The sequence below is a fragment of the Parus major genome, chromosome 2 (genome assembly GCF_001522545.3).
Source record: "Parus major isolate Abel chromosome 2, Parus_major1.1, whole genome shotgun sequence".
Lineage (NCBI taxonomy): Eukaryota > Metazoa > Chordata > Aves > Passeriformes > Paridae > Parus > Parus major.
This window is the reverse complement of record NC_031769.1, coordinates 112,905,580-112,918,917: the sequence shown is the minus strand read 5'-3', so window position 1 is coordinate 112,918,917 and position 13,338 is coordinate 112,905,580. Positions and strand designations below refer to the sequence as shown.

At 40.0% G+C, this 13,338-nt stretch overlaps 1 protein-coding gene across 5 annotated transcripts in view; it reads right to left on the bottom strand.

Annotated features, from left to right (window-relative positions):
* Nucleotides 1-213: 213 nt before the first annotated feature.
* LYN (LYN proto-oncogene, Src family tyrosine kinase) overlaps nt 214-13,338 on the bottom strand; it is a 50,225-nt gene continuing 37,100 nt past the window's right edge. For all 5 annotated transcript variants that reach the window (XM_015618455.3, XM_015618451.3, XM_015618454.3 and 2 more), the window contains exons 11-13: nt 8,411-8,564; nt 6,902-7,033; nt 214-1,883 (exon numbers count right to left, since the gene is read on the bottom strand). In XM_015618455.3, the coding sequence (XP_015473941.1) occupies nt 1,681-1,883; nt 6,902-7,033; nt 8,411-8,564 (489 nt within the window). In that variant the 3' untranslated portion in view covers nt 214-1,680. The remainder of the gene's footprint in view (nt 1,884-6,901; nt 7,034-8,410; nt 8,565-13,338) is intronic.

Here is a 13,338-nt window from a genome sequence, read left to right as displayed (position 1 = left end):
TTCATGCCATCCAGGATAACAAGAAACCACAGAAGGATGCAACAATGGTTAGTTTGGTCCTTTTCTGTTTCTCAAAAGTGAGTGGGTTTAAGGAAAGCAGAATCCATTAATGTTGGTAGTGGTGATAATCAGATTCCCCTGTTCCATGTGAAGCTGCTGCTAGATAGAACATCAGCCGTTTGTTTTATCTCAAATTACTACCATACAACTTGCTTCAGATTAAGTGTTTATTAAAATTAAAAAATCACCATACAATAGAAACTATTTACATATTTAACTGATAGTCTGTTTAAACTGCACAGTTTGACTGAAGGAAGCCACTGGAAAAGAAAAGCCATGAATACTTCTGCTGCTGAGCTTCAACTGCAGGCACACTGAAGCTTTCTCAAAAAGGTTTTAAGCTTCTGCTAAGTACCATTTGCCTAAATAACTGGGCTGAAGGATGGCAAAGATGTGTACTGGGTTTCATTTGCAAGAACCAGTGTCACTTTGAAAAAGAAGTAAAATCTGTGCTGTGGTTACATTGCAATTGCACCAGCTCATCTGTTTGGGTAAGTAATTTGATAGAACAATTCAATGTAAAGAGCTTAGCAAATTGCTAACAAATTCACTTTAAGAATTAGGTTTAATACTGAGCAAAAAATGCCAGTGTCACTGTAATGTAACTTGATATCCTATTGCATGTTTCCACAAATTGTTTTTGATAGTGCTAAAGCTAGTTTTAGCTTTCAAACAGATTTGAGGTTAGTTGATTAAAGCAGCAAAAATATAAGGAATATTCTTGAATAACCACAGAGGACTAAAAATGAAGATTAAAATATTTTCACTGGTAATAGTTTCAGTGACTGCAATGAAAGTATTAACTTCCTTCAACATCCTGTGCTTTTTCATGGACTTCAGATGATGACTTTGGCCTTGTGGGAAGCTAAAGGTTGAACACAGGGTGAGGTGTGCTGCCACATCTGCAGTCATGTGTGTTTGTTCATCTCGCTCTTCTGCATCTGTGATGCAATGCTTTGAAAATAATTTTAAATTTAGGGTTTTACAGCAGTAAAACAGAACTTTTTTCAGTGTAAAGAATTACATATATAACTCTTCCTCAAAGGAAACCTTGACACTGTTTAGAAAGTCTTACAAGAGATGACAGTATGCCTGATACTAATGTGAAATAACAAGGATATAAAAATAATTTTTGCAATGTGCTGTATTTCAAAAATGATGATTTAAGAACATCACCATGTCTTAAATCTCTAAGTTGTCCTTTGTAACTTTTTGTTTTGAAAACAGCTGTTCATGCATCCTCTCAACCCTTTTATCAAGGTCTCCTTGTAACATTTTGCGTGACTTAGATCCTAAGAAGGTCTTGTCAAGCTCTATCAGGGCATGATTGTTTTCCTTCCTTCTCCTTCCCCACCCCAGAAAGCCTGTTTGCTTTGGGGTGTTTCTACAGATGCAAAACACAGAGCCTTTAAGGAGAACTTGAAGCTTTAGAGAAACTGTTTTAACCAAATAAAAACATTATTTTTCTGCAGAATCATTCTTTCCTTCAGCATTTCAGCTTCCACACTCAGTTAAGACATCTGAATGTCTTAACCAGTCAGATGTCTTACCAGTGAAGTAACTGGTTTGAGCAGTCTGTTCTAAAGATAGTCTATGGCAATAGAAAAAGTGTTCATTTTTCTATGGCTGTTGTTGATACTGCCCTTCTGTCGCTGTGTAGAAGTCATCAAGCACACTCTGTAGGTAATCAAAGGTTGGTCTCTCTTCTGCTTTGTCTTTCCAGCATGTTTTCATGATATCATAAAGCTCAGCTGGGCAGGTTTCCATGCGTGGCATTCGGTACCCACGCTGAAGAGCAACCATCACATCAGAATTGCTCATCCCTTCAACAACAACAAAAAAAAAAGGTTTGATGAAATTATCTTCATTCCTAGAGAAAATATTTTTTCTTGTTTTTTACTTCATTCTAAAGATCTTCACCCTCTAGTATAAGACCCCTGCTACTTATTAAAGATAGCTCCCAGCATGAGTTCAATAAACAAGGTTGAGGTCTGCACCAGCAGTAAGAGACTTTCTCTGAAAATCCTGGTGGGAACCTTTCCATTTCTGCAGTTGAGCATCACAACCTCTTTGGTGCCAAGTCTAACAAGGCTGTGGGAAAAATCACAGTTCTTATCTAGAACCAGCTCTGTTGCATCCTTCTGATCAGTCCTGTACCCATTTATTCTGTTTCCTGTGGTGTTGTAACTCTCAGCACCAGCTTTCATCTCTGGCCTCAGAGCTACTGCTCTGCTTGCTGGAGACCCATCCATCCTGAATGGAGAGCAGCCTCCCTCTTTGACCACACTGCCAGTCAGCCTGCCCAAAACTCTCAGGTTTTTTTCTGTCAGCTTTTGTGTAAATGCTGCTGATTGCAAGATACTGGACAGTTACTCATAAAATTGTTAATTGTAATAAGCAATTTCCCCTCTTGTCCTATTCCTATCATGCAAAACCATCTTGCCAGCTATGCTGAGCTTTGCTTTTTTTCCCCTGCTATGGTTTTTCTTTCAGAGGATAAGGGCTGTAAGTACCAGCAGTGCATCCTGTGTCTCACATGCCAACTAATGTCACATGAGACAGTTCTGTCCTGGACTCCATCTTCCTCCCTGCTTTTTTAAATTTCCTGTCACTCCTCCCCCCCTTTATCAAACCCTTGAGAGTGGTTCACAGAACAATTTCAACACCTACTCTCAGAAGGCCAGCTATGTTAGGGCCAGCTTTTGCTATTTTAGGCTCACCACTTCCTACCCAGAAACCTGCCTTTGGGCTTGTCCCTTCCTGTACAAATCTAAACCCAGTGGTCACATTACCTTCTCTGGACACAGACTCTGTTCTGTACTCAGTGACTGCTGCTTGTTCTGATGGCTGGGCATGCAGGAAGCACCTGTGCTTCAGCCTAGAGCTTCATGCTCACCACAGAAGGCTTTCCCTTTTGAGAAGGGTATCCCAGGCCTCTCAGCCACTCAGGCTGAATGCTCCATGTGGTACAGTTCTGCCCAAGACCACAGCTCCTTGAGGTTTTCTCAGGCCATTCAGCCTCTAGTCAGGTCCATGCAGGACAGCTTCCTGCACACACCAGCTCCCCAGAGCTGCAGGGAGAGCAGCTCTGCTTGGCTGAGAGGACACAGGATGGGTCCTGCTATGAGCAAGGTCAAGAGTGGAGATGGAAATGTGGTGCTTCCCTGAATCCTTGGTCCAGGTCTGTTGCTGCAGACTGTGCAGACCTTGTATTATCTGACTGCTGTGGTTCAAGCCACTTGGCAGGTAAAGACACATTTGAATTACAAACACATGATAACTTTATCCAGTGTAACTACTTGAATTATTCAAGATGATCATAGTTCATATAGTTGACTTCATCTCAAGCCTGTTGGCTTTAAGCTTTCCCAAAAATACCCTTACCCATGTAACCTGAGTCTGGATCAAAGTGCTTACTTTGGGCATATCTTTTGTATTTTCAGTTCCTCTTTGGAAAGAGAAGGGAAGTTTTCCTGAACTAATACTGCCTGTGTGCAGAAAAGAAGTATTTCAAAGTAGGGGAAGGGCATGTTGTCACGGAATAAGGAATTACTGCTATATAGAGACAAATTAAATACAGGAAGTCAATAAAGCATGTTATAGAGAACAGTGATTGGACTGCTTGAACCTAAAGAAATGGATTGAATATAATATATACAGTAAAACAGTTATTCCTACCCTAGAAAATCTTAGTTAACTGTACTGCTGTATGAAGACTGCTGCTACTGAGCTTTTGTGCAGAATGGGGATGACTTTTTAGGTTTAAGTGCTTTATAGGATTATGCTTAGATCTGTTGTCTGCAGGACTGATTGTTACATTGTGAAAGCTAAGGACAAAACCCATGTTTCAGCTACCCTGCAGGAAAACTATCTGTTTAATATCCATTTGCGGTCAGAAGCAAAAAATAAAAACACTTTTATCAGTATGCCATAGTAAACATATGTTTGGGGTTTTATTTAAAACAAAAAGGGTTACCCACAGTCTAAACAGTATTCTCAAAATAGCTACTTGTTTAACTTTACCTTTTAAAATTGTTTCAATTTTTTTTCTTTTTGTAGCTAAAGAATTACCTGTCTTACCCTATCTACATCCTAATCAGTAAAAGAAATGTATCCCACATACATATTTATCACACCTACACCCTCTTGAATGCTAAAGTTTTGGTACATGTCTGTTAATTTATGCTGTGATACCTGTTAGGTTTCACAAAGACACATTTCTTTATGTTAGGGCCTGGGAAAAGATGTGAACAGAGTGGTATGGAGGAAGAATGCCACTGTCAGAAAGGGTCATACTTTGTGAAGAACAGCAGACATAACTGGAATGCAATTATGGATGTTGCCATAATTGACAAACTCTGTAATCACCCAGAAATTAGGTTTTAACTACCAATTCAACTTATGTGCCCAGAGAATCAGACACTTGTTTCATGTAATTCCTGAGACTGTAGTTCCACTAATAGCTTTGAGTTTCTCAGGAGGAGAAAGGGCTGGTGTAATTTAAGAACAAAGATCACAAAAGCTGCAAGTTTCTTGGCTAGAAATGCTTCCTACCAAGTTGAGTACAGCTAGTAGCTACTTGCCAGTTTCAACTCCAACTGTTTCATATGCAGATAGCCTATATGCTGAATACTCTGTTTGCTAGAGCTGATTAATAACTGAAAATAATATTTTGAAGCATTCCCATTAGATGTGAAAAATCAATTTACTGTTTCTGTCCAGCGGCTACTAGTTACCACCTATCACCAGGTTACTATTGCCATACTGGGGTAATTTACCCAAATCTGCCACTTCTCTTTAGGTAAAGTGGATTGGTCACCCATGTATTTTGCTGTGATTCTGATTTCAGTCTAACAGGCTATTTCAATTTATACTTCTACTTGAAATAGTTATATATCTCTTTTCCATTTTAATGCAAGCAATATCTGCAAACCATCAAAATCTTCTAATATGCAGTCAAGAGCCTTCCATCTGTAACTGCTGGTTGATAAATGAATCCACAGTGCATGGAGTATTTATGGTGCTCATAAAAATGCTCCCACATTTAAAAAAAACCATTGCCCAGACTTCCCCTAGAAGAGAGATTTTCCCACAGCAGTGCAGCAGTACCATGTCTGCTGTACAGATTGATTTGGTTCTTAGAATAAAACTATGATATGGCAAATGAAGGTAAAGAGAGAGAAGATTTAGCTGCAGAATAAAGTTTGGGTTTTGTATTCATGTTAAAGATTGGTTTTTGTGTTTTTGTGGTGCTGGTTTCCAGGTGACCTTGTAGTTTGCTCTGAGAAAGGAGCATTTTCTAAGCAGAAATTCTTCAGAAATAATCACGTGAGCCCAGCTCAGTGCAGGAACTGTCTGTACACACAGGCAAGTGCTAACAGGGAAGAATGGTATCTTGACTGTGGGAAGAGCCATGCCTTATTTGGCTGCACACACCTCCCCTCTGAGCCTTCCTTGGGACATGAACACTGTTTAAGAAGAGCTTCAGGAGGACCTGCTGTGCTGTCAAGTATTTCATAGCCCTCACCTACAAACTGACCCAGAGCACCTAGCTGTGCAGGCAGCCCTATCACTTCTTGAAGTTTAATGGGGCTAGTCTTGAGCTAAAAACTGTTTTCCTAGTCTAGCACTGTGCCATGAGAATGTTTGCTTTGGTTCTACCTCTTGTATGGAAAGTTACGATGTTCTTCCACAGTAGTGTAAAGTTGGCTGCCATCACCCATTTCCCACTGCCCGAGTCTTGTGGGATTTCCCATCTCCCTGTGCCCAGAGGTGTTCTGCCTACTGTCACTTCAGGGACTCAAGTCTGCCTCTTGCCTGCCTCTGGCAGCTCAGGATGCAGAATTCCAGCTGCTCATGGAGTGGTGAAAATGTTTTCACTGTTTAAGCAGCAAGAGCTGCTGCACTGGAAGCACTGGGAAAGCTTTGCTTGGATTAAATATCTGGATTCCCTTTCCCATCAGGATCCCAAGGTTCTTCTCAGAAGTTACTCTGCCTATGAGATGTGCAGCACAGGTGAACATTGCTGTACTTTCCCTATGTGCCCACAAGAGAAGGGAATTTTGGGCAATTCCCTATTGCCTCAGCAAGTTTAAATGAATGCAGTCTGTTACCCAGAATTAATCATCTCTGCCTGAAATGTAACAATTTTATGTGCATAAAAAACCCCTTCATACAAGGTGTCGCTGCATGCTAGAAACCTTAACATATATTTTGTTTAAGAATGAAAAATGAAACACGAGGCACATGACCATCACACATCTACCTAATGCAGCTCCATTTGATGACCACATCTCTGTGGCCTTGCTCCTGACTGTATAGAACAACAAATAGTAAACATTCCTAGTGGTACATCAACAGTGCTTTAGGGTCTGCTTTCATATTTGTTTATATTAGCTAGCACTGACAAATTTTTACAGCCTATTTGCTTGTGAAAACATGCTATCTTAGTATCTTCACATATGATGTTATTAAAATCCCCAGCAGCTGACAGGGCACTGTTAGAACTTGCAGCACTGCATCCTCACCATAGGACTGTGCTTCTGTCCACAAAACCGGGATGTCATAAATGCAGGATCTGCATTTGCTGCAGCTGTAACCTTTAGAATATATAACAATAACTTTATACCCATGGTGCCACTAGTCTGCCTGCTAAAATCTACCTTGGAGAGGCATGTGCCTTACACATACAGTGGCTAAGTTTTCAAAGCAGTAAAATTAACTGTAAGACATTTTTCCAATCAGCAGTGTCACTACTGTCAGATGCCAGCTCTTTCCCTGAATATTTCCTTTGCCTTTTAGCACCAAAGTATCAATACAGAGTAAAACCACAGGGCCATACCTGGATAAGGAATCTTTCCATATGTAACAATTTCATACAGGAGAATCCCAAATGACCACACATCAGATTTAATAGTGAAAGAGCCATAGTTAATTGCCTCTGGTGCTGTCCATTTAATAGGGAATTTTGCACCTAAAAAAAAAAAATTACAGTCTCAAATAGTCACTTTAAGCCATTTCACATTCAGCCATAGATGCAAAAGCAGTAGCAAGACATACCTTAAAAGTCATATCTTAAACTACTGTCTTTCATATCCAACTAACTGATTCCAGAAATTGTCACATAAAAGCAAACTCCTTTCAGTTAAATAAAAACATTCAGGCAGCCTTTGTTGGGAATACTACATTAATTCATTTGACAACGAGGAGTAATACAAGCAGAGTCTCTCTAAGCCCATTTTAGCCTGCTCTAACATTTTGGCACAAAGTACCAGGTGAGCTAGGAAACTTTTCTGATAGCAAAAAACACATCAAAGAAACTTGACATAAAAAATTTATAGCCTGAGAAGTTAATTTAATCAATATACAATGTCCAGAGCTAGCTAAAACCCACAGATACTGGTCTGTACCTCTGAAAACTGCTTATCAGACCCTTCCCGCTGATCTATGGAATTACTATAACTCAGTGACTGCTGAATAGCTCATCTTCCTTTAATCTCAGCTGTAGTGCACTGTTCTCTTTCTTCTTCATACTTTAGTTCTTCCCCTCTCGCCCCATGTAACCACAGTTATCCATGCAGACTGAAAACCTGAGGCAGTGTCTCTAAAAGGAGAAGGGAAAGCCAGCCAACCAACCACTCTGGAAAATCACCCTTAAGCATAAATAAAAACTTTTCACTACAACCAACAAGGCACTTCTTGAAAGGATCCTTGACAGCATTAGCAAAACACTCATGGCAAGGCCCAGACATACACCTTTTATAGCATGTTTTTCCTCTTGCCAGTCCTGACCCTGTTACCTCCCATCCATGTGCTGAACAGGGACATGACCCAGCCTTGCAGTGTCCCTGCTATGCTGCTGAACATGCAAATTAATGCTGCAGATCCTCAAACAGCTTCCAAAGGCAACCAGTTCTGCTAAAGCTTTTCCTGTTACCAGCAACTGCTTTCTTGTTACCAGAACTGCTTTCTCTTCCTTTCCCTAAGTGAAAGGAACTCCAACTGGCACTTCAGGATGTTGGGAGAATATAAGACCACAGTTTCGTGGCCTTTAATTCTGTAAGACAGTAGCTGTGACTGTGAAATTATTTTGTTCAATTTAGCAAAAAAATGTGTGCAGTTAAATACTCTCGGTTGTCTTTGTCTTTCAAATTTATTTAAAATAAACTCATCAAAAAGCCTGGGCAGCACAGAAAGGTTATCTGTTTCCTTTATTTATTTCAGAAGTTCTAATGCTGCCCCTGGGAAGCTGTTACAGTACTTTTTTTCCTTGGTGACCATATTTCTGTTAGATACAGCCTCACTGCCTCCTGGAGGCTGAAGTTTTAAAGACAAAAATAAAAAGACATACCTTCCCTTGCTGTGTATTCATTGTCTTCGATCACCCTTGCCAGTCCAAAATCAGCAATTTTGCACATCAGTAGGTCTGACACCAGAACATTCGCTGCTCTCAAATCTCGATGGATATAATTTTTTCTTTCTATGTATGCCATCCCTTCTGCAATCTGTAACCAAAAGAACAACTATCTTGATATTTCAATACCATACAGCTCCATTAGCAGGATCTGATCCCTCTTTCTTCAAAGATATCAGCAAAGCCACATCCATTTATTCATTATTGGTGTCTTTTGGGGAATTTTTTAGATGGAAGGCAGGAAAGGGGAGATTGCCATGGAAAACCTATGCACAGATCCAGTCCTGCAAAACTCTGCCTACAGTAGCAGCTCTGAAAGAATTATTTGGGTGAATAACAGCTGACAGGATTAGATGCGTATGAAAGACATTTCCTGAAACAGAATCTTGAATAAAATGTTCCTAAGCTTTCTATTAAACTATCCTCTTTCCTAAATTATTAACCAGTTTATTTCTCTAAATACTAAGAAAGAGAAGGAATTAATCACTTAGGATATAGGTGTTCTGATGAACCAGGTACTGATAAAGCAACAGTGCAGAAAAAGTTAAAAAAACACAGCAATTTTCCATCTACCCAGCATAAACCTGGATGATCAGGAAGCAATTACTAAGATACGGGAAACAACTTCATTTTGTTCTACAACAATGTGTACTTGTTCATACATGAGGAGTATTTGGCAACAGCCAGCTCTCAGATACTATCATAAGTAAATATAATCTGCATTTCAGCAGCCCAAATTGATTTCCAAGCCAAATTAAAGAGGATTAATAACCTCAAAATATGCACAGGGGATGATTTTATTTCCAGGCTACTTTTTTTTTTCCCCCGAAGAGAAACATTTTCCTTTTCAGGGGAAAAAAAAAAAAGAAAAAAAGTAAAAAAAAGAAACTGAAACAATAGTTTCTAAAGTCAGAGTAATAAAATTGATGTGTAGACTGTATTCTGTCCAAAAGTAGAAGAAGAGCTAAGAAAAAAGAAAAGGAAACCCTGTCTTTGGGAGCTATCAGTTTCTATCTTTCTTGTGAGACTGGTGATGGGACATTGCCAGTCAAGGTTCCACCTGTGCCACAGGTATCTCAGGGACATCTGTGGGAGGTGACAGACCCCTCTCGGCCTCATGGTTTGGGGAACAGCCACGCCCTCAGATCTGCCAATGGAGCAGCAGTAAAGCAGCGAGGGTCCTTCTCCAGTGCCACTGCACCTCCAGCACAGGCTCTCTCCTCTCCACCTGAGGAGCAGACAAGTGCACGCATCCCTCCCCAGCACCAGAGTGCTCCTTTCAGCTGGGCTGAGCTCAGCAGGCAGAGCAGCTGACCAAATCTGAAGAGAACATGAACATCACTTCTGCTTATGCGTTTTTAAAAAGTCCCCGAGGGGTACTGCCAGGGCACACGCTGCCACCACTTACAACACAAAACTGCACGGTCTTTGTTCCTCTTTTTCAGTTTAAGCAATGGAAAAATAGAGCCACTTGCCCTCCCACTTCCTGCCACTGCAAACCTCTTCTTACAGTCAGATACATTCTTCAGAGAAGTGTGACACTGCCCTTGTACAGTTCAGGGGGGTTCTCACACTAAACCAAGAAGAAACTCTGATGGAAGAGAATGAGCAACACCTGCATTTCACATATTCTAGAAATAAGTAAAGTATTTACTAATGAAGGAAGTAGCTACTAGTGAATAATTGCCACAGAGAGTCTTATTAGTGACTCAGAGGCACAACAGAAGAGCAGTATTTAATTTAGAGTCTGCTCTGCCTCTCTCTCCTCACCATGCCATTACATGGGTTTGGGGAGGAAGCAGAGATGAAAGGGAAGGTTTTGCTGTGAGATCGATGCTGAGTTTAGACTGGCCAGCATGGCAAATACACCCAAAATACAGACAGGTCTGGTAATGCCACCAAAAATACATCAAACACTACAGAGGAATCAGCTTCTCTCCGTCTTCCCTGCACAGATATAATATTTGGGTAAACTGCTGGATGGGGAATGAAGAATCACTGCACAAAAGAAACATTTGTGATCGTGATATTTAGTTTCCAAGTCCAACCAAGAAAAGGAAAGACGATTTTATTTCCTTTTCTTTGTGGTAGACTCACTGAAAAATGCAGAAAATTCCAAAGTAGGAAAAAATTAAGAGCAAGGAATTTTGAATCAGAGAATGAGGGGAAACACAGCAACCAAACAATTGAATTCACACATCTGGTCATGTTAAAACTTTGCTTATGGGAAAAGAAGAAAGAAAAAAAAAAGAGATTTTTTTTGATTGAGGGAATGGGTGCCAGAGCCCACGTGATAACTTCTAGTGATTATTGGTGGGTTTTCATTGCCAAATGAAATGTTAATGCTAGAGAAACTCATACGAACAAAAGAAAATTAAAGCCTTTTTTCCTCTCTTTTAATGATCATTGGTACCTGTCAAGACTGTTCAGCTACATGAAACAGCTATTTGGGAGCAGGATGGGAAAGCTAATTTGGGCTTCAGGAATATGTTTTGTGGCCTTTAAAAGAGAATTCTGCCAACACTGCTGAAGTGTTACTGCCAAGAAGGGAGCAGTTCCCTGTCACCTTTAATGAACTACTGACATACACTTTTAGAAACATCCCAATTAAATCCTTTTTAAAAACAACCCAAACAAACCTCTACATACTAGGATCTATGCACCCAGGGTAGGAATGAAAGAAAAGTCCTCCAGGAGAAATACATCACTCCATAAGCCAACCTCTGTCACTGTGAAGCTTCAGCTGAAAGTCAGGGTGGAGGTGGGACAGTGGCCTCAGAGCTACTCCCAGCTGCCCACATGGGCTGCTCTGGCCCACAGCTTGGTGGGATGCTCCTGCCAAAGCAGGTAAAGCAGCCCAAAAACCAGACTGGAAATGAATGCAAAATGCTGAGGGTGGACACAAACATCCTGTTGGTGAATTTTAAGCAGAGGAAATAATGGAGCATACCCTCAATTTCACACTGCCTTAAATCTGGCAATTCTCTCAGCTCCCAGGGAGAAGCCTCACTAAAAACAGCCTGCAGCTTTGAAAGGTTTGATGTGGAGGTGTTATTGATCTGGACAGGGATGTCTTAGGTCTAGGATCAACCTTTAATAACTGTACCTTTCAATAACTGTACCTTTCAATAAAGTCCAGATGCATAATAAAATAAAATATACTTCTCGATCACAGAGTTTTTAAAAAGACAGTTCATCTTCATGTGATTCCTTTGTCTATGAAGAGGGTGTAGACCCTTTTTATCTGGCCACTGAAAACTGTTGCAAAAGACATCTTCAAATGATACATCAGTGTAGTAACAATTTTAATTTTGCAGCAGTGCTTATTCTAAAGGTGAAGTCAGGAAAGGTTGCAAAATCATATTCTTCTTGCCCCTTTCAGGCAGCTATGTAGTTAAAGCAGACTCACAGGGAAAAAAAATATTATAAAAGTGATGTATATAATTATGCACTGGAACATTAGAGTGTATCATTAAAAACCAAAGAAGCATAAAAAGGAATACACAGTAGAAATGTCACAATGCCAAATAATACTTAAAATTAATTGTAATCTAGGTATGACTTTCTACTATGACTTTAAAAGAGAGAGTAGAGAGGGATTAAAACACTGCATCAAAAATCTCTATTAATTTTATTCTAAGTTTACTATTATTTCAATGGCACTGTAGTCTTGGAAGACAGAAAGAAGTTGCCAGTCAAGTTGTAGATGACAGAAGAATTAATGAAAATACCAGCACTGCATGAGAAGGAAGAAATTACTGTTTTTAGGACAAAGCTTTGACCCTTTTGAAAGTTATAAGTTTGTTTAGTAAAAACAGGTATAATTTTCCTAACCACAGCTACTGCAGATGTGTATTCTACATGGAAGGTAATGTAAAGGATTTGCATGAGAAGCAGGAAGAGTTTACACATACAAAAAGTTTGCTGAATTTGTGTCATACATTTTCAGGAGACCTAATCAAGCAGGAACAACTATGAATTCAGGAAATGTGAAACAAAGAAGTGGAGGCTCTTCTGGTAAATTGCCTCTGAGGCAAGACAGAAACCAACTAGCAAAACCCTGAGTCTTCCAGTTGCTTCAGGAACTGAAGGAGCCAGGCTGGTGCTGACTTCTAGGGGAGATGCCACAGCTCTATTTTGTACTAATGCAGATAGTATGTGCTTGAAGCTCTGTTTGCAAAACTCAGTTTCCCTTAAAACATCCTCATTTCAGAGACTTCTAACATCCATCTCCAATGGATAAAATTGTCTGCCAAGGCACAGCTAACATTAAATTCCCCCAGCCCCTACTCATATGGGCTGATTAAAACACAAGAGATACCTTCAGCTCTGTCAGAAAGCAGGTTGCTTTAGAAACTTAGAGGACCACCTTCCTAGCAAGCATTTTCTCCACAAACCAAATTTCATAAATCACAACCATTAGTACAGAAAGTAAATCACCAAAGTCCAGAATCCACAGCTGTAGATATAAGTGTAACCAAGTAACAGCTATCTCTGCCAAAAAAATGTCCATCAGCAGGTGTGCTCACCTAACTGGACAGCTAAACCAGTATAGCAGCAGAGCAGGAGTGTATTTGATTACTTGCTTGAAGAACTTTTTTAAACTTACTTTAAAAAAGTAGTTTATTTCACCTAGAGGAGGAGCAGTTCTCATTTTGCAAAGTCAGAATGTTTCACCTCTTGCAAAGACATACTTTTTCAAGACTCTTCAAAGGTGTAATGAACTCAGTGAGTGAAGCACTAAACAGTCTGGCAATGCAAACAACAACCCAGAGTGCTCTTGGAAAATCAGCTTCAGCTGGGGTTTCCTGTACAACTGCCTGTACTATATTCTTTAGACAGCTAAAAGTCACAGAGACCACTTT